We start from the raw sequence: 21,969 nt of genomic DNA on the forward strand, positions 1-21,969 counted from the left end.
AAGTCTGACAGGAGCAGAAATTTTGTAAAACTCACACAGCTCAGAGAAATTACAGTTCATCATTTTAACAGCACTGAAAGAATGAGGCTAGTAGTACAAAGAATGAACAACAGCCTGTCACTAGACTGGAGGATGCTGTTAGACTTGGAAGCCAAAAGTATGCTCCACAGCTATTTTCAGGGTAAAGCACATTGTGTATTGTACAGGATAAATGGGATACCCTTTATTTTTTCCTCTAATAATCAAGACTTGTAACTGTTTTCAGGACTTAATGTTTTGTTCACCTCAACCATATTTTACAAATCATGTTTTCCAGCAAACCATTTTCTTTCAATGCCTGCTCAACTTAAGCTAACCGGAGTCCATGTTCAGAAAAGATCTATGTATGGAATATAATCTAGATCTACAGTTGTACAACTGTGTCCCTACAGATCACCTGAAAGAAGGTAATAAAAAACTAATGGCTCTGGTAAAAATGTAATTTGATGGTTCTGCTCTGAGCTCCAGTAGTGCAGGTCTCTCCTTCTGGAGGTCAAGACTCACCCAGATAGTCCCTATTTAATGGGCACTGAAGTATCCCTCCACTTCCATGGACATCAACTGAAAGAAACTTCTTCTTGCGTTGTACAGAAAAGATACCTTTCAATTGTGACAAAAAGGCAACAACTTCCTTTCCCAGCCAACTTCTCCTATTAAATTTCAACTTCTTCTGTCGATATCCTGTTAAGACAGCACTTGGCTTTTTAATATTTCGCCTGAAGGATATATGCCAACTTGTCCTTGATGTAGAAAATTTTAATTCAAATCAATACATGTACAAGGTCACTTTAAAATTCAATTAATATGAATGAAAAAATATGCCCCACAGTTCTGTGAGCTGAAAATGGAACAGTTGCAAGTTAAATACTTCTGTAGCTTCTGTTTTGGTCTGGGTAATAACAATGTACTTCTAAATTCCTTTTAACAAAAGTATACTAAATTCAGACAGCTAGGTTATTCATAAATCCCCTGCTTCCTAAAATGGCAAGCTCCAGAAGAAGGTAGGACAGGCAGCTGATTGAAATCTGCAATATTATGCAGCTTTTCTGACAAAGATATATAAAATAAAAATCTTCTTGAAATATCCCAGTTTTAAAAATATTTTGTCTATCACCGAGATAATTCTCAAAGAGCATATGACAGATGCTGTATGCCAAGAAAGGGGGAGGGGGAAACAGAATAATCAGTGAGAATGGCTTAGATAATTTCTTGTAAGACTGCTAAAAAAGTTCCCATTTAACATCACTTATGATTGGAAAAGAACTCAGTACCTCTCCAAACAAGACAGAATTGGAAAGGAACACGAAAGGAAAAGGATCAAAATTACTTTACCATGCCAGAATTCTGCCTGGAGGAAATAGCCTGAAATCCCGCCCTTTAATTTTGCCTTCTCACTGAAATTGATACCACATGAAAAGCCCTTCTATAAACAATTTTTAAAAATACATTAACAAATATTCTTTCTTCAAATTTATTTAAAACCTTGATATTAGGAAAACGTATGCTGACAACACCAAGCTTTAACACTTAGTAAGACATTCCCAAAGCTCCCGATTTCCTCTCAGCATCCCAGGGAATCTGCTGCTGATTTGAGCTGCAGATGCTCTGCAATGCAGAGCTAAAAGAAGGGAAACATTATTTTCAGCTAACATGGGTACCTCCGTGTGTGTATAAAAAGGAGCACAAGTAAGGCAACATCAAACCAGAGACATAACCAAGTTGTGCACATTTCCAGCAAAAGGCCAGACACCTGCTCCTTGCCATCTAGCCAGCCATAAGCTGGTCCTCCCACTCATGGATCTCTCTTACTAATCAGTACAATGCCTGGAAATCATATATATGCATGCTGAAAAATAAGGTTTTGTATTAAAAATAAAGTAAAAAATCCCACCTAGACTTCCAAATAGTTATTTCTTTTCCTCTTTCTTATCTGCTGCTGGTATGAATGCTGTGCTTTCCCTCACATGCTCATTATTCTTTAATGATGCCTATTTGTAAATAGCAAGATAAGATGCAATTAAGCCATTAGAGTCTAAACAAACAAACATACTAATTAGGTTCTTTACAAGGATTTCTTTTTTCATCTAAAGGCTGGAATTTACCTTTCATTAATCTAACCTAATTGCAATAGTGCATGATAAAAAGTCAACATAAATGCAGGACTTTAAATAATTGTGCCATACTAGGGATGAGCTGGTGATCCTCTCCCGCGGTTACATGACATATTGTCTGAGGAAGGCGAACAAACTGGCACAGAATATCGTTCAAAGGTTAAAAGCCAGATTTTGCCAGTGGCCAGTCACACTTCTGAAAGGGTCACCCTAGTCCAGCATTGCTATAAATGATGAAATGGATTGTCTCTTTTTCCATACTAAATTATAGCACACCAGGCATTTTACAACAGGGGTGAAGATGATGTCTGATCTTGCAGAATATAAATCTATGGGAATATCAACACAGACCTGTGAGTCTTTGGGAGTCGACAGCAACCCTAGCACACAGGAACCCCGTGGAGGAAGCAAAGATGAGGAAACTTCTTGCTGGTCTTTCTCTACTTTTTCTACTCTTGTTCACTTTCCCATCAAAAGACCCTTCCTCACCTTCCTCATTCTTGTATTAGACAAACAGAGAATAATTTACAATTTACTCACCACCCTCTGCGCACATACTTTGCTCATTCAAGACATTCTTCTGCCACACGTGACCTCAAATGCTGGCTTAATGCTTTTTAAACACCGCTTCTCCATCTCAAGAGACAAACTGTGAAGCCACTGCAGTCATCAGTCCCACTATGAGCTCAGAAGTGATTACAGAATCACAGAATGGTAGGGGTTGGAAGGGACCTCTGGGGATCATCCGGACCAACCCCCCTGCCGAAGCAGGGTCACCTACAGCAGGCTGCACAGGACCTTGTCCAGGTAGCTTTTGAGTATCTCCAGAGAAGGAGAATCCACAACCTCCCTGGGCAGCCTGAGCCAAGGCTCTGTCACCCTCAGAGGGAAGAAGTTCTTCCTTGGGTTCAGACGGAACTTCCTCTGCTTCAGTTTGTGCCCGTTGCCCCTTGTCCTGTTGCTGCGCACCACTGAAAAGAGTCTGGCCCCATCCTCTTGGCACCCACCCTGCAGATATTTATAAGCATTTCTAAGGTCCCCTCTCAGCCTTCTCTTCCCCAGCCTAAACAAGCCCAGCTCCCTCAGCCTCTCCTCGTAGGAGAGATGCTCCAGTTTCCTCACCATCTCTGTAGCCCTCCGCTGGACTCTCTCCAGTAGTTCCTCATCTTTCTTAAACTGGGGAGCCCAAAACTGGACACAGTACTCTAGATGGGGCCTCACTAGGGCAGAGTAAAGGGGGAGGAGAACCTCCCTTGACCTTCTGGCCACACTTCTTAATGCACCCCAGGATCCCATTGGCCTTCTTGGCAACAAGGGCACACTGCTGGCTCATGGCCAACTTGTCATCCACCAGCACTCCCTGATCTCTCTCCACAGAGCTGCTCTTCAGCAGGTCAGCCCTGAGCCTGTACTGGTGCATGGGGTTGTTCCTCCCCAGGTGCAGGACCCTGAATTTGGCCTTGTTGAACTTCATCAGGTTCCTCTGCTCCCAGCTCTCCAGCCTGTCCACGTCTTGCTGAATGGCAGCACAGCCTTCCAGTGTATCCGCCACTCCTCCCAGTTCTGTGTCATCAGCAAGTTCCTCAAGACCCAGCTCACACAAGAGATCCTTAAATACCCCAACAGATCCATCAAACACCAAAATCTAGCTAGTGCATCCAAGATAATAAATCCCTAAATGAATATTCATCATACATGCCTAAGCCACCAAATGTGATCACCAGATCTATATCCCTACCATGAACCTGCCTACCTTTATCCAGTGCAGACTGTGCGCGGGTTTCTAACGAACCACCAGACTGGTAGGGAAGAACGCTCACGCTGTTGAGCGTTTTGGAGGAAAGACATTGTGTTTAAAAGAACAGCATTAAACTGTTTCCAATTAAGTATGACATCGACAGTAATTTCAAACTACTTAGCAAATTTCCCCCTGACTTCCAGTTCTTCAAGATCAGGGTCTCTTCAACAAAAATCAGTTTGGTTGCCTTTCTTAATGGGCAAATAATAAATTTCAGAATCCATCTTCCCAACATAAAATAATAACATTTTATGTAAAACACTGATAAACAAAATGAGACACAAGAAATTATTCTGTTTTAGTGAACAGATGTCTAGCTTATTTGTAATTAATACAGCCCACTTCCATACAATCAGACTGTTTAAAATGCTTGGAACAAGATTTGAAAGTTGAAATGCAAATGTGTCTGATTTTACAGAGAATAAATAAAATTGTATAAAAACATGTTTCGTATTTCTGTTAAAAATCTAGGCACCAGTATAGATCTATAAAATTAGTTTATCATCAAAAATTTGTAAGATAACATGAAACAAAGAAATCATTATTTCTGCCATGAGCTTTGGTTTGGCAGAAACAATTCAGGTTTTCAAATTAGAAGTTAGTTATACATATCGTTATCCTTTAGAAACGGCACAAATGACAGAAAACTATTCATTATCTGTAAAAATATTTACCCACTGTTTGTAACTTCTGTAGTAGAGCTTTTATACAGCTTTATAAACACTGGGGAGACAAGCAATTTTAAAGACAGAGTAGTTTCCAGATGAAAACAAGAAAATAAGTTTTGACACCAGACTAGGGCTAGCTAGCTACCTGACCCTAAGGAAGTCATATATTTCAACCAGAAAAGTGGGGATAATGTTTACTGTTTTCTAAAATATTACTGATATTAATGAGTGAATTGTTTCACACACACAGAAAAAAAAATCTGAATTTTGGTAATGGAAACGACGTGTGAATCACATAATAATCACACCATCAAATTATTTTATTAGAAAAAATAATATACACCTAGGAATTCAACTGATCATTCAAAAAAGCAAAAATCTAGGTATTTTTCATTAATTAAAAATCAGTTCATGTTTTCTTAACATACAAGCTGAGGTTTAAGGTTTATCTATTTACAGTTCCTGGCATCTGACCAACAAAATCTCACAACCACCTTAAGGAGTCCACAGTTCCCTCTGCTGCTGCTGGAAATTAATTTTGCATAACACTTATTAAAGCTGATATAATTCTATGTTTAGTCTTTTTTATGCATAGTATGATTAAAAGATTAATTGAAAAATCACTAGTGAAGATTGGGATTAAACAGCACCTTGAAATGCCATGATAAACTACTTTTAAAATCAGTTGAGGATTTCACACAGCTCTGAAAGGTTTCAATTATTTATGTGTTTGGTCCGTGTAGCATAAATCCAGACTAATGAGGTAACAATTGCTGTGTATAAATCTAAAGCATAAAAAAACCTCCTTATTGTCTGGAGGAAGCAGTAACCTCAAAGGACTAGGAGGCAGCAACCTTTCAAGACACAGCATTTATGCTCTCAGGAATAGTTTATTCTTCTTTTTGCTTAAAGTTCTCTGCTTCAGCAAAAGCTGTACCCTGGTGAGGGAGAACCCAGATTAACACAAAGGTTACTCGCCAGAGGACTTAGACCAGCAGGCTCACACGGCTGATAATTATTCCTCTTGAAACGCTGGATGAACCTTAGACCATGAAAGTCCCACCTCTACAGCTAAGGACATAAGCAGATGTCCACGGGCACATGAAGTTGTACAGTCTGGGGCTGAAGTTTTCTGTATTAGGTCTTTTTTCCTGAAGATGATTTATTCGGCAAAGTCTCCCACCATTCTGAAGTTTCAAAGGATCTCACAGGCACTCCCCTTCCTCTTCTTCCTCATCTCCTTCCAACCATTTGCACCTTCTTAAAATACGTATACTGCTTGCCGGTGCCTTTGAAGATGAATACATGTTTTCTTTTGGTAAATGGACTGATTGTGTTTGAAGATGTTTTAAGATAACAACTAGACCTCTGTGTGAAAGATCTTCATAAGCAACACCAGGTAGGACATGAACAGTCCAAGGATGAAAATGGCTGAGATCACACACAGTTAATTAACTCTGGACAAACAGTACAGTTGTTAAATATTTTCAAATAAAATAAGCATTCTCTTAATCCTTTCGTCTTGTGGTAAACCACACTGCTGCAAGGGAGCAACTCCAAACCTAACTTGGGATAAGTTCAGAGTGAGAAATCACAAGTACTGAAGCAGCCTCCCTTCTTCTGGGGGAGGTGCTCTTCACACTGCCCATCCTGCAGCACCTTTCACTGAATGATTTGTGGCTGAAAACAGCAAAAGCTTTCGTAGCAGTCAGGGCCAGATGGAAAGTGCCATATTGGCAACATAACTAAGACAGATGGGAAAGAGGGAAAACCTGCCTAAAAGAAAAAATGATAAACTCATCACACAATCACATACAAAAATACTTTAAAAACAATCTTTTTGATCTCTGATCCAAGGAAAATATGCATACCGCTGGTTTAATACAGGACTGCTGTCTTGTAGTAAAAATAATGTCCTTGATTCTGAGAGCAACTTCAACACGGAATCCACTAAGTTGCTACTGCTTGTAAAAGGGGCTGCTTTTACAGTTCTCACTCTTCCAACCTATCTATTCCTGATCAGTCACATCCAAGATAATCTACCTAATTTCCTAATTGTGCCTGAATCGTAAAAAGTGTCATAGATTTTCTGACCTCAAAAAAGCCATCAGAAGTGGAAGGCACTTACTCTTAGAGGGGGTCTAAGAATGGAAAGGGTTCCAATGTAAGGAGGCAAAACCAGACATTTTTCTATAGTGAAACAGTTAAATATAAAGTCCACTTAAGAAGAAATGCACAAGCTTCCAAAGCTTATAGCTTCTTAAGACTGCACTGATGAATTCAATTCTTTTCCGGAATACATTGTTCCACTTGGTGAATCCAACAATTGCAGATTAAATGTTTTAATGCCAGCTGTTTATTTTAACCTCTGACTCAGTTAATCTCTTGCAAATTTGAGGCTGTTCAAAGAAAGTTAATAATGGGATGTTAGTTCATTAATTAAAATTAAACCTAATCACAGCTATACTTACTACAGAGAAATTAACAGAACACCTGAAAAATATAGGCAAAAATCTAACTGTAACAGTGTTTTAAAGTCAACAAACTCTAAAAACAATATAAAATCTGAGAGGCGATCTCAACGTTGACTTCTATTGACTCAACAATTTTGTTTTGACAAATAATCTGATTTTCAGATTCATTTTACCATTTGCTTGGAAACAAGAAATCTACTCGCATGTTCACTACACGCAAGCCTTTTGTAATAGCCTATGTGAGAAAGGAAAATATAAGTGGAAGTGCCATTAAAAACCTGAGATGAAAAAGAATGATTTGGTCCCAGTTCTTCAACTGCATATACAGTATATTTTCTAGTTTTATTTAAAATTCAGCAGAAGATGCGACTTCTGTCTTTCACCCTACAAGAGGAAAACCAGCACCCAACTGCCACGCTACAGACTCCACCTCTACGTTGCTATCTTAGAGTAAAAGCTTTAAAGACTTCTCTTGCTATAAGCACAACAGCTGCCTGTGAAAATTGACGTGAACAATAGGTTCCTCTATAATGAAATCTTGCTTGGTCAGGCAGAAATAAGTTGAATGTATTGGATTTATTTATCTCTAATCCAGCCTTTACTGCTCATTTACTTCACAGGCAAATTCTTGACTTCATCATATAGCAGAAATTCACTGACCCAAGAACAATTTGAACAAATTTAAATCATATTGGTTTCCTCCTTATTTTCTTCCTCCCACCACTCTTTTCCTTCTTAATTATCATGATTAAGACTCACTCATTGCCATGACTGCTGAAAAACACAGTGGATATTTGAGTATTTCTACAATCACATTTAACAAAAAAACCCAAACGTAATGGATTTTTTGTTTCAAGGTGAAATTCTTTTTATCACTCATTTGCCTGAGAGCAAGAAAGATCCTACACTGCTGTGATGAATGAAGAAAAGTATGTTTCTGAAAAAAAGTACCTTTAATAACCTGCATTTTAGGAACAGCAATTCAATCCCTTACGAAATCCATCTCAAGGGATTAAGTGATCCGACTTACCAGAAGCATTGCAGAGGTTCCATTTGGCCGGGATAGCTGGATAGACATTTCAGGGAACATCCTATCAATCCGACTGATCACATCATCAACGTATCTGCCAAACAAACCAAAACAACAGAATTAACACACACGCTGCTTGCTGCAGACTCAGGTTATTACTCCTTTTTAACGATGTCCACAGGACTTTCCTGAATTAATTTCCCTTTGATATCTGCATATTCTTCAAAAATGCAAGCAAGCATAATTCAAAAAGGTATTGGTAAGAGGAAACATCCCAAAGCCCTATGTAAGTTGTTTTGAAAATGAATTACTCTGCCCTTAAAAACACGCAGTTACTTAATTTTTAGACCAAATCTGTCAGCCTCAAACTCTTGCCATCTATACTTTTGCCTCTGGGGGTTGACGGATACATTACCAAAATTATGCTTCCAGGGTAGGAATTCATAGGTTGTCACCTCCTTACTCTGATAAACTAAACAAATACAGATTTTCTATTCTATAAAGTCTTCAACTAGGCGTTTTTTTCCTGAATCTTTTCAATTTATTTCATGCACTGGTGACTCTACAACTGGCTAGCATACTCCAGGAGTAGTTCTGGGGTGATCAAACACAGAGATAAAGTAACATACCTTCTGCTGGGTATAACCCTCTGTGTATGCAGGCCAAAGTGTGCCAGTGTACATTTGTCTTGGTTCCCTGGTAGCGTATTAAGAGCTGACATCCACTAACAGAGAAAACCTCCTTTCCATGACCTTGTTTCCCAGGACACCCTGCCCCATCCCACAGGCATGTTTCACAGCCTTCAGTCGTTCCTCTAGACACATTAAGATGCACAGGATTCGCTTTAGCAGTGTTTACACGACAGTCGGTGTCATCTGTGCATGAATCCATGCTCTGGTACTTCTTGCAGTTCTCCTGAAGTACGCAGAAGAGAGGGGCACTACTGCCTTGTTATCATATGCATCTACGAACTCTGCAGCTTGACCACAGATCCATGAATGAATTTATGGATAAAACTGTTCTCATGCTAGCACACATATGTGCTCTGAAAAAAAGGTTTTGGAGAAATCAGCTGCCCCAGTTAGCTTAACTGTAAAACTGAAAAAACTAATTATTTCTCTTTAACCTGCTTAAATGAAGGCAAAAAATGTTCAATTCTTGCTCTTCAAAGTTACTCAGTTCTAATGTTATTTGCTAAAAAAAAAAAAACCCAAAACAATGAGATGCTATGCTCCAATTGCTATTTTGCATGGGATTAAAAATCATCGGGGGGGTGAAAAATAAAATCAAGAAAGCTACACTTACAGAGCTGGTAAAGTAAGACCACTTTAAAAAGTAACAAAAGAATGGAATTAGTTATGACGATTTTGCATAAAAATCTTAATCCGCACTTCTCGTTGTGCAGAATAAAGTTTGCCCATTTACTTGAATGACTCATTAACAGCTTGCTTGCTGATAAGCAAAGTCAAAACATCCATAAGCCAAGAACTTCCTTAGCATGGTGAAAAGAGGAGACACGTAAGACACTGCTTCAGGATGAGTAAGCTCCACATCAACAGTACGCACCTAACTAATTTTAAACATTACTGAACCCCATACTTTTTTTTTTTATGCGGCATGAGAGTTTATACTGTTTCGTAAATGCAATTACTCTGGGATCTGCAAATAAATTCAGCTATAGCTTGCACACGAATAGAGATGACTGATTGAGAAACAGGCAAGGAGAGATTCTGTGTTTGTTGATTAGTATGGGCTTAGGGATGTGTTTTACTGCCTTGCACTCTATCATACAGCTCATTGCATAACTTCAGTTTTCTAATCTTCCAAGCTTTGGGCAATAATAGTAAAACAATCAACATATGAAGTTGTATAAAACAAGAGCTGCTCACACACTGACACAGTCTATATGCATTAAAGAAGGAACATTCATGTAATTTTACATCATATAAACAACAGTCTGACTTGAGCATTTAACCTGTTTAGGTCCTTCTGAAAAATCCTAGGGGACATCCATTTATTCATTGAAAGCGTGATCCAGGCTGGTTGGAGGTAACCAATTCTTCAACTCTTTCTCAGATCTGATTATTTTTTAAATGTAAAAATTGTCTTGACTGTGTGCCTTAAAACATGACTAAAACCCAACTGTCATCTACTACTACCTGAGCAGTATAAGGCAGAACAGGGAATTCACAGGGAGCTTGTGAAGAGTCTTCCCTTTCAGTGAAATCACACATACAGCAAACCAGAAATCTTCTAATTTGTATTAACTAGCTCCTGAAAAAACTTAAAGATGAGCTACTAAGCTACTTTGGACTTCGAAGCCTGTTAACTTTGTACCACTCTTCATAGGTCAGCTGACAAAAAAAGAAAAAAATTAAAACCACACACTTAAGGAAATAAACGTTTTACTGTGACAAGGCTCAGCAACTCTATCAGGACCATCCTCACAGGCAGCCGTTTCCTTCTCTTCTCAGTCAAGAGGATGTAAGAGAGAATCCAAGACCAATATGATAAAAGAGCATTGAGGTTTATAGCATTGTTTTGTCCCTTTGCCTTTTTTCAAGTAGACATCAGGGTTTGCTGAGGACTCATCAGAACAGAAGGATCCTTCAAAGATGCATATATAATTACTAAATTAGCCTGACTACATGGCGGCCTCAAATATAAAATGACAAACAACCTAATCTAAGGCAAAATTCTTCTACAGATATGCCCTTCAGAGAGGACATCTGGTAAAACATCTTGTGAAGGGATGGATACGATAAATCAGATGCAGCAAAATATTGCAGAAGTTTAACTGGTGATGGCTTCAGAGAAAACTGAAGAAGATATGATAAAGACAAGCTAAAGTGCGCTCCTGAGGCTGTCTGGAAAGAGGGTCAGAGAAATAGCTGCTGTCTGGAACTTATTTTACAGAACTGAAATACATTAATTTAGTGCCAAAATAAGCAGAGTCACAATTTACACAACTCTGTCCAATCAGTTTTAGCTCAAAAATATGATAGTTCCTATTTATGTTACAGAACCTCTTACACAGTCTCAGAGAAGTGTAGCACTTAAGCGTGGAGAGAAGGCTAATTTTACTTTGCCAATAAGCACTTCTAACGTACTTGCCATATCTCAGTTTTCTCCTACTTTCGAACGATGCTGGTTGGAATGAGCATTTACAAACCCAGGAGAAATAACGCAAAGCAGGGAAAAGCAAATGGAAATAGATTTGCGCCAACATTTGGCATATCTTAATCTTAAGGAAAAAAAAAATAATTGAATTCTCAGAACTAAAAATGAGCTGAAATTATCTGGTGGTAGCTTCCCCTCTTGTCCTAGAACAGGCATTGTCCCATCTACAACCAGCTGAATAGTGTGTCTGGACAAACTCCCTCCCCACAGCTTCTCTGTTGTGCAAAGGATGCTTAAAAACACCCGAAGACAGTTCTCAAAGGACTGCAAAAGATCATGCCCAGTAGTCTACGTATTAAATTACAGCACAGTATTTAAAGTCTCTATAGACAGAATTTCATCTTACTTATTCTTCCAGGCCTCAAAAGACAATACATGAACACCATATAACTGCAACATCCTACGTTAGTCCCATTCTATTCAGAAAAGCTTCAGGTAACTTCATCAACACCTGCATCCTGACCCAGGCCTGCGTGCGTCCTAGTCAGAGAAGAACTGGACCAACAGGACTTTTGATCATTAAATCGTATCAAATACTAAAGTAGTTTTGCTAGTGCAATTTTACTGATCAGAGGGAGGATTTTCAAAGAAGCTTTAATAGCAGGTTTGCACCATCTTCTGTCTCCCATTTTTTGTCATCCTTCTCTCCTTCATGACACAGACTCCTGATTTTTAAGGCGGTTTTAAACTTACATTTTTGACAGAAAATCTCTATTTTAAAAATGATAAATAGTATCATTCAGGGGTATGCATCTGAATGTGCAACAGAACCAGCCAGTAAGATCAGGCCTAACATCAGATGCTCTCCAAGGCTGTCAACATTATAAATTGTTATTTTCATTTTAATGTAGTAGAATACTTTTTCTACAAACATGCTATGTATTAATACCGCAAAAGTCAAAACACAATAATCTTCTTCACGAACATAAGCAGAGACTACAATTAATTTGAAATGTTATACTCCAGATGAAGTCTTGTTGTGAACATACACAAAAATTATCACTAGAATAAAGTAACAGAAATATTCTTTGAAAATCTCTCTGCTGTTTTGCCAATAACCGTGTACATAAATCCTCAGTCCATACTGGAGGAACAATGCCTGCGACAGACGACAACTTGGAAGCCAGTTACAAAATACTGTTTATAAGGGACTAATCAGTTATGCAAAATGCTAAATGAGAAGTTTCATACTAAAACATCAGGTTGGACAAGGCAGAAATAATTCAGAAACCATCTTGGTAAATAAATGGTCTTACAACATCTCTCATTCACACAAAAGCCCCCCAAAGCTGGTAACATAGAAAAGTAATTTATTATAAATGCCCTTCAATTCCACACTGGCCAGATGGCTTAGTTCTCTAATGTGACCTCTCTTTTTTTTATTTTTTTTTTACTGGATTAGATCCAGTGATCCAATGTTAGTGCGATGTTTAACAGCTTAGACAAGATTTAAATAGCATTTATCCCACACAGTGTTTAACTTGCATGCTCTTCATTTTTTCCACTCAATACAACAATTTAAAGATTAGAAATATAGTATTAATAACAATTTTCTGAGGAGGTCTTTTGGAAGAAAGAAAATTTTGCTAAATGATCTTGCGGAGACAGAGAGAAAAAAATACATGTTTATAATATAAAAGAGCATAATCTTTTGTATACACTCAGTTGAAAACACCACATATGAGATGAAGAAAAACTCTACAGTTTTGTTGAATCTGGATTCACGATGTTCTGGACAGCAAGATGGGAAACTCTCCACACATTTTATCACTTACTAGCTTACGTGCTCCCAGATATTTTTTTTTTGCTTTTAGTTACTATTTTCAACACAGCTAATAATTTCTTTTCACATGTCTGATATTTCAGAAGCACGGGCTGGCCCTGCAGACTCTCGCTAGCATATGTAGTATTTGCTAATAAAGGCATCGCTGCACAGAGCCTGCCTGCACTCTACTAAGACCTATGGAACAGCTGATCTCTGCTGAACCAGACTCATGTATCACTTCAAGCTTTTAGCAGTGGCAGGATTTTAAGTATCATAGATTTTACGAAGAGACTAAATAGTTTTCAGGCAACCTGACTAGAGAAATATTTTATTTTAAAACATACAAGGTAGCTACAGTTCTAGTGTGATTTATTAATCAATGAATTCAAGTTTTAATTTGATTCAGCTACCTGCTGAGCAAGTCTCTGCAGGTAGCAAATTCAAGTTGATAGAAGGCTTTTCAGAAGCATCAGCTAACAATAGTTACTAAAACAGTGACCTCTGCCAGCATTTGAGAGATGACACTTCCTGCTTGGACAAGCAATGAAGAGCGTGAAAATAAATTCAACAACTCTCACACTGCAAAAGTGACTTCAAGTCTCAAGGCTATATTAGACAGCTGGCGCAAGCTGTGACATCTGCACATCAGTCCTGGAAGTCTCTGCCTGTTTCCCCAAATTCCACAGGTTTTTATTGGGTTTTTTTGTTTGTTTGAGGGGTTTTTTTGTTTCTTTTTTTAGTGTTAATTCAGGCTCTTGCTCTTTTCTTCTCTAGAACCTCTATAAAGCCACTCCTGTTTCCTGGCTCCAGACTAAAATCACTTGCTTGTTTTGATCAACTATTCCTCCAGCTATGAGCTTCCTTGCCAGGCTGTCTTCTCTTAAGAGGTGTTAACACTGTCCTCTTGTCCTTTCTGAACAAACTGCTTCAGCCTTTTCCTCTCTCTTCTCACCCAATTTCCAAGTTTCTTTTGGTGGAAGACTCCAGCCAGGCTCCTCCTGGCTCATCTCATTTCCTTCTGTTCCCTTCTCATCTGCACACTAACTCGGTCTGCCTCTGTTCCTGCTGTGAAATCTTTATTCATGATACATTATAAAGGAAAAATGTTACCTCTTTCAAATAACTGACTTCTAACTACCATGAGGTAAGTTGAGGGCAGAAGGGGCATATACCTGAGTCTCTCACGTTATACACAGTTCTTCAGTCTTGGGGCTACAACGATCAACATGAGGGAGTTTTGGCACCGGAGCGTCTTGGTAATATGAATCCACAGGTGTGGAATAAAGTAAGCCAGAACGTGTGGACTGCAGGCAACAAATTTCCTAAGGGACACTGGACAAAGGTCCTAAGAAACAAATTTGCTAAGATCCACACCCAACTCCTCTCCACCCTGCAGTGGACAAGTGAGACAACATGCATCTGAAAGTGCTGAAAGCTTCAACTCCAAACCTGAAAGAAGGCAGCTTTCCATTTATTCCTGCAAGTTAGCTTGCCTTCAGCTTTGCTAGGGATATTATTTCGGTCATAGAGGAATTACATTTCATTATTGAGTGGATGCAAAAGATTAAGTTATGTGCTTAAATAGTCTAGAAGTGTTTACATATAAACACAGGGTGGTCTGCTTCAAAAGCATATGCACATCTAGCTGTATCAAACACTTAACCATCTGCACTTCTCACTCACAAAAGACCAAACCTGGTACAGCACTTCAGGCTGCATGTAAAGGCGTTTGGACAGTTCTCTAGAAGCCAAGACAGAGTGCTTAAGGGTTGGATTTACCAAGACATTTAGAAACCCGAGGCTGTGATTCAACAATTCTCAGTCTTCAGCACCAATAGTGACATAAGGCACTGGCATATCCCCTCCCGCACGCTGCGGCGTACAGCCCCCTCAGCTGTGCTGTGCTGGGAGAGCTGCATCACACAGCTGATCTGGCTTGGAGGGTGGTGGGGGGGGAAGTATTCATTTAGATCTAAACCAGTTTCATGATTCAGCTCTTTGTGCGGCTGCACACACTGTGTGCCAGCACAACTCCTGTGGGACCACGCATCATGGGCCAGGAATACTGTACACTGGGGTCATTCTATTACAACAATAAAATACTGTTTTATGGTAAAATGTGTTACTTATACTGTATCGTTTATACAACAAACACACTTCTGAATTCTTCAGTGTTACTGTGAATCCACTGATAAGTGATGTGGTGTTAACCTGCAAGGAATGTCCCTAAAAGTATGAGCTGACAGTGATGCTACAAATGCAGGCAGGTTCTCATGCTGAATGCTTATGAAATGCAAACCTGCCCCTGAATCAGTCTCCGGCCATCTGCACATTTAAGTCAAACATGAAGACCTCTTTAAAACACTCTGAAAACAGACATTTTCTCAGTGCATAGTTTGTTTTTTCAGACAGAGGAAAAAGACATCTGTTCGCAATATCAAATGCCAGTGCACCACCTTAAAAAGCACAACTTTAATAAGGAAAACTTTAAGTTACAAATAGAGACCCCGCAGTCAAATTCCCATAGATACTTTATTATACTGTTGAAATAGCTTTCTTTGTACTTATGTGGAACACTCTTCAAAATGCCTTTAATTCACAGCAGTAATCAAGAGAGGAATATGGATATTAGAATGTGTGAAAGCTGGTTAACAAAATAAGCATGCATCTACTTTACAGTCATCACCAGGATCTTGTCTGAGCCTGTTACTAGTCTGCGCTTTATGGAAAACATCATTAACTCCTTTATACACAACCTCGAAAGGAAAAACAGCCCTCCCTAGCCAGGCAGTAGGAATAGAATTTCAGAAGCAATACAAACAATACATATGTGCTGTGAAGTATTTCTGCTTCTCCATGAAACTAGATGGTGCTCCACAGCCCAACAATAAATGCTAACAACACTAATTTTCAGTCAGGGGCCTGGATGAGAATCAGAGTTATTACATCAGTGTTTATTTACAAAGATCATTCTTGAATTAATCCTAACTTGTCAAGCAATTTGTGCCCCACTCGTTAGCCTGAACTTGCTCACGCACATACATGTTTTCATACAGCAAAGCTGTGCCAGAAGTCCTCAGGAATAACTCAAGCCAAGAGATCCAGCCGGCCTTTGCAGCAAATCGTTTGCACAAACAACACGTAGCTCCCCCCCAGAGGGTTCCAGGGACAGACAGTCCCCACCACCCTCTCCACCACCCACAGCTGAGCCGAGTTCATCTAAGGTTGCCTGGGTCTGCACTGCAAGGCCAAAGCAGCTCTCCTGCACTCATCAGTCAATCGTGCAGCGAGGGAGAGAGGATTAAGCTGCGACATGCTGATGTTCAGTAAACACCAGACAGTGCTTTGACAAAGGACTCAAAATAAGGCATCGGGTTCAGTCCCACTCCTAAAAAAAGACTATGGGCTGGGCTGGTTTTCAGCCCACCTGCCCAGCCAGATTCCCAAAGTCAACCGGTCTGCCCGAGATGGGAAAGGTCCCATTGTGTGGGCTGGTCGCCTGCTGCGGTCCTGATGCTGCGCATTACTCCACACTGTCGTTCCTGAATTCATCCTTCAAAAGCTAGAACTCAGTATTTTCTAAAGTGTTATTTTCAGCTCTGCTATTGAAGAACTACTTCAACAGCAGTGTCTTCTCACTTTCTTTTTATTTCTCCCTCAACAGAGCAGAAATTACAGTACTTACCTCCTTTTATGAAAAGCAACAGACGATGCATGGAACCTATTATGTATTCTATACCTATCAAGCACAGGGAGATTTCACCTTTGAGTAGAGAGATTGATGAATAGGAAACAGATTATGTTGTGCACAGTTAGACCTTTTTATACACTATGCTTGACCATATGACAAGCACTGTTGGAAGGAGAAGATCACTTACGGTAGGCACATCAAGTCCCAGAACTTAGTGAAGGCAACACAAATTCCAGAGGATGGGAGGAAGGGAGGACTAAGGATATCACCCTCTAGGGAACGGCTAACATAGCAGAACAGGAGAACAGAGTGCATCATTTCATAAGACAGGTTTTGTTTGTATGAGTTAAGTTACCAAAGCCTTGACATTTTCTGCTTTTAAAGTAAGTGTCCCCTACTTAAATCACACTCTGATGGCATGCAGGTAGTATCACGTGGTTTTCAAACATTTTTTAAATTCACAACGGCCCCGTACTCTGGAAAGCTGTCTTGCTGGAATGTCTCATCCTTACCATAAGTTTCTTTTAACTTCAGATAAGAACACAATAGCTTGTTGTCTCTGTCATGTCAGCATCTAATTCGGGCACCAGCATGCGTACCAGAGCTTCAGCCTTCATTTTTTAATGCATGTAGGATGTGTTGTATCGTTATTGACTCTACCATATCTAAAGTTTCATGACCTCTTAGAAACTACTGGGATGAGGATACTCAACTTTTCTGTAGAATGGCTTCATTCCTACAGATCCAAGCTAAGATGCAGTGCTATAAATTACCTTAGAATCTGTGCTGGACTTTTGTTGTATTTTGCATGTAGATTTCTAAAGCTTGTAACCATGCTAACAACTAAGCATACTTAGATAACAACAGAAATGCCTGAAGGAACAAATTAGGCAAGAGAAAAAGCACAAGCAAAAGAACGCCATCACAGACACGAAGACATTAAAAAAATGACCTCTGTCATTTCAATCAAGTCCTCACAGTGACATATTATTACATTTCTGATTTCTTCCTTTCGAATTACGTTACTTTCACAGAACAACATGCTGGAATACATAGGACTAGGAATTAAAGACTCCAATTATTGGCCTCACTGACAGACTTCAAGCAGCCATTCAAAAGGAGCACCCACTTCAAGATCTAGTGCTTTATTAAAATTATAAGCTATGCTAAAAACAGACAAATCTTAAATAGCACTAATTCTAAGGGTGCTTCGGATACTTGATAGCAGCCTTTAAGGACACTTCAGATCAATTTGTTCTTCTGTAATTACGAAGGAAGTAAAGGTGAAGAAAAATCCCCAATAGATTAAATACTCTTAACAAACGTTCGCTTGTACAGCGCAGTGCGATTTATTACACAAACTTCTACCAAATACCCATTTCAACTTTTGTGATCACCTACTTTCTACATTTTCTTGAGGGAATTTCATAATTAGTTCTGATTTTTTTCTCTGCAGATTATGCTCTGACCAAGTATTTTGATCTGCCTGCAATACTACAGAGATGAAAAATCTATCTTAAAACTCAGAGGTTTATCAAAAGACTCTTTCAAGCTCATCTTTACACCCCAGTACAAAACCTGTATATAATAAGTACAATTAGACACTTACAAAGTCAAGACTCTCTGAGTACAATCACTTTGGGGGAAGAAGCCCTTCAAAATACTATTTTCTAAAAAATACAGTTTCATCACTTCTTCCTCCAACATGACAAGCTGTTCCTTAGGTTGGGATTTTTATAGGGCTGATGGAAATTAATTGCATGGCTTCCACTGAAAGGCAACGTGGGGGAGGAAGGCTAATTCCCTTGAGCAAATTCTCTGAAAAAATTTTCTCTTTAGACACCACCACAACTTGCAGAAGTAAACAACAGAGCTGGCTGAAGGGAATAGCTTATCATGGCAGTTACTCTGGGCTTGCCAAACACAGTCCAGACACCCCAGCAAAGCGACTGCAGAAATTACCTGTACCTTTTTGGCCATTTTCCCACTCTTGTAATCAGGTTCTTTCTCCTCTGATGCTCTTTCCCCTCGCACATAAGGATGTGTGTGCAGCCACAGCAGAGATCAGACAGGCTTTATGTGCACTGTGACTTCTTAAACGCTGGAGTCCCTGCTTTGCCTGTGCTCCTCCACTGCACGGAACAGGCAGAGCAGAGTTTAAAGTACTTCGCAGGGCTGAAACGTGGACTAAAGCCAGAGTGGTACCACAAAAAGCAAACGGTTCTGTTCATGAGTGCATTCTTGTAACTGCATCACTTTACATTATCTGCAGAGCCTCCCTAAAAAGTAAAACACAAACCAAAACTTTTATGCCAAATATATCTAAAGAAGAACAACCCCTTTAAAACTGCTGTGTCTGGTGCCATCAGAGAGAAATGTTCAGCCTATTAAAAAATAATACAATTCTGTTTATGTAAATACACTAACAGAAAACTGCCTAAGTGAAAAACAAGAAATGAAGCTCTCCTTAGGTAAATACATACACGATTATTAACACTGCTGAGCTTTGTTCCAAGATACATTTCCCTAATTCTGAGCATCCATGTCATGAATATTGAGCTCAAAACTTGTAAAAAGCAAGTTCCTTTAGGAATGTCAAGTTGGTTAGCCAAAGTAAAGAAATTCCAAATTGTCAAATAATTTCTAATGGTAAACAGGTACAGATTAAAAAAAGTCTCTATGTGTCCACAGTTCTTTATTTAAAATCAAAAAAGACAACAGCAGCCTGATCAGCCTTTTCTAATCAGCAGCCAACGCGTCTCGCCTGTCTGTCAATGACAGTGTCTCTCAGCAGGGAGTGGTTTATTATTCTAATAAGACGCTCCAATAAAGAGAGGGTCAGCTACGAATCACTACCACGAGAAGATTTAATTAGGTTTCTACACTGACTAAAGACATTCTCCACACACAGACAAAATTTTAAATATGGAGATAAATGATACTGTATTTTAAGGCCAGGTTACTTCTGGGTTTTTTTTGTTTTGTGCTTACTGTTTATGTTTTTCCTTTTCTTGAGATGGCTGTTTACATTACACAGTTACACTGTCCAAGCTTAAAGGTCTCTTGTGAAAAAAGAGTTCAATAATTTTTTGATTAAAAACTCTCTCGGCAAACCTGAAGTATTCCATCAAACAGAGCACTCTGTATTTTTCCTAGGAAAAGGTCTGATGATATCATAAACAAAAAAACCATATCCAATTAAAAAAAATATAAAACTCTGCTTCACCACAGAGTAAAGCTACAGAATAGTTTAATATCAAATGCATGTACAGTATATGACAATGTATTGTCATAGTATGGTGTTTTAATTAAAAACATACTGTATAAAGAAGAGAATGGGACTCAGGTATATTAATCCATACAGCTGCAAACCACCTGACTTAGCAGACAGAACTTTCATTAAGAGTAACCTTCTATCAAAGATTTTTCTAAAAGCAACCAGAGGAAAGCTGAAGTCAACCATGAAGGCCAGGGCTATTACAGGTATTTCGATCATTAGAAAACCATTATCTCAAATTCATGCTGCTACCAGGATACAGATTCACCTAGTAACATGACGGCAAATTATATGATTAATTAGCTAACATGGAGCTCCTGAGTCAACCAGTTGAAGCAGATGCCCTACAGAAACAGATAAAATACTACCAAATGGTATCTCCTGCCTCAAAAGGTTGTCCTGCAGGTACATTTCCAAACATCGGTGAATTTGCAGATGTTTCAAGGGAGCTCTCCATTCACGCTCACTTTGCATTCACTTCTCACTGCATTGACATGCATTCGTGTATCTGACCTTCGTTTAATCATTTAATTTTTCTTCACTTTATGCCTAATTGTAATCATCAAGTTTTCTGTAGATTCTAAACACAAACAAAGAATACACTTGCAATGATCTAATGTCAGACACATTCTTAATAGCACTTCATAGGTATTTTTAAAAAGGAGACAGAAATATTAGCCATTGATTGTATTGCATACTTTTGGCAAAAGACGCAATGGGACAAACTGCAGAACTCTGAAAAGGAAGCATGGAGATGGGCAAGCAGAAAATGAAAGCTTGACTGAAAACAAATCAAACGCAGTTACAGTTACATCCTTTTGCTGCTTTGACTGTCCTTCTGCAACCCATCCCATTATACTGAAAATATCCTTCTTCAGAAGCTGCAAGTAGTGAGCAGTCAGCAACAGCAAAAGACAGAAAATATGGGCAAACAAAACAAAGGGCTCATTTTACTCTTTTCGAGAGCTTGAAAACCCCCCCAAACCCTAAAACATTAGCTTGCTTACGTGTGTGTACATACATTTCCCAGTATCACAGCACAGTCAAGGGGCACTTTCCCTCCCCACATGCTACACCGCATCAGTACTTAACTGTCCCCTCTGGAGAGGCTCTATGCTCAAATCAGAGCTGAACCTTTCTCCACATATCCTATCCTTCACACTCAGGAGATGGAAATCAACTTCTTATTTAGGATTTGAAAGCAACAGGAGTCAACTATTTGCACAGACCTCATGTGAGAGAGAAAATCTCTTTCTTGAAACTCTACGAAACAACTAACCAGATCAAGTTAACAGATAATTATATACATACAAATATTTGGAACAACCTGAAAACTAAGGACCATCCAATAACCAGGTTCTCTGTGTAGCCTGTTTACACCAGCATTTTAAAATGTGTGAAGAACAACTTCAGCAGAAGGTTATTCGAGAGCTGTGCAAAATGCAGATCTTTAAGATCTACAATATACTGACATTTTAACAAAGCAATTAATAGCAAAAGCAAACAGTGGTTCACTTGCATAAGAGCTTGCTGGTGGAGGATGATGTCTAAGACACAATAAAAATTAAGTGGATTAAATACATACAAGCACAGAAACAGATGATTCAATGATGGTACTGCAGACAGATATGAAAGTACACAGCCGGAGGGAAAGAGTATTACAACACTCAGGCTTCAATACCAGAATTCCTATCCCCATCGATGACTTCATAAAAAATAGAGGGAAGACAGCAATTGTGGAACAACAGAAAGAAATTAGTAGCAGCAGATAATATTTTAGCTGTACTAGCAAAAATTAGAATTGATTTTCTGTCTGTGGTGTTAAAGTTGTTATCTTTGCACTGAAAATAAATTTTAATTTTAAAAGCATAATCACATGTTAAAATAGTTCTACGTGGCATTTTCTGTCAACAAGCTCATTTTACAAGTGGTATAC

The 21,969-nt window shown here is 38.9% G+C and overlaps 1 protein-coding gene across 1 annotated transcript in view; it reads right to left on the reverse strand.

Moving 5' to 3' along the window:
• The window catches only part of MED27 (mediator complex subunit 27), a 98,408-nt gene that overhangs the window by 21,379 nt on the left and 55,060 nt on the right, over positions 1–21,969 (reverse strand). The window contains exon 4 of the mRNA XM_075439607.1: positions 8,121–8,214. Within this exon, the coding sequence (XP_075295722.1) occupies positions 8,121–8,214 (94 nt within the window). The remainder of the gene's footprint in view (positions 1–8,120; positions 8,215–21,969) is intronic.

This window comes from Opisthocomus hoazin, chromosome 19 (assembly GCF_030867145.1).
Source record: "Opisthocomus hoazin isolate bOpiHoa1 chromosome 19, bOpiHoa1.hap1, whole genome shotgun sequence".
NCBI lineage: Eukaryota > Metazoa > Chordata > Aves > Opisthocomiformes > Opisthocomidae > Opisthocomus > Opisthocomus hoazin.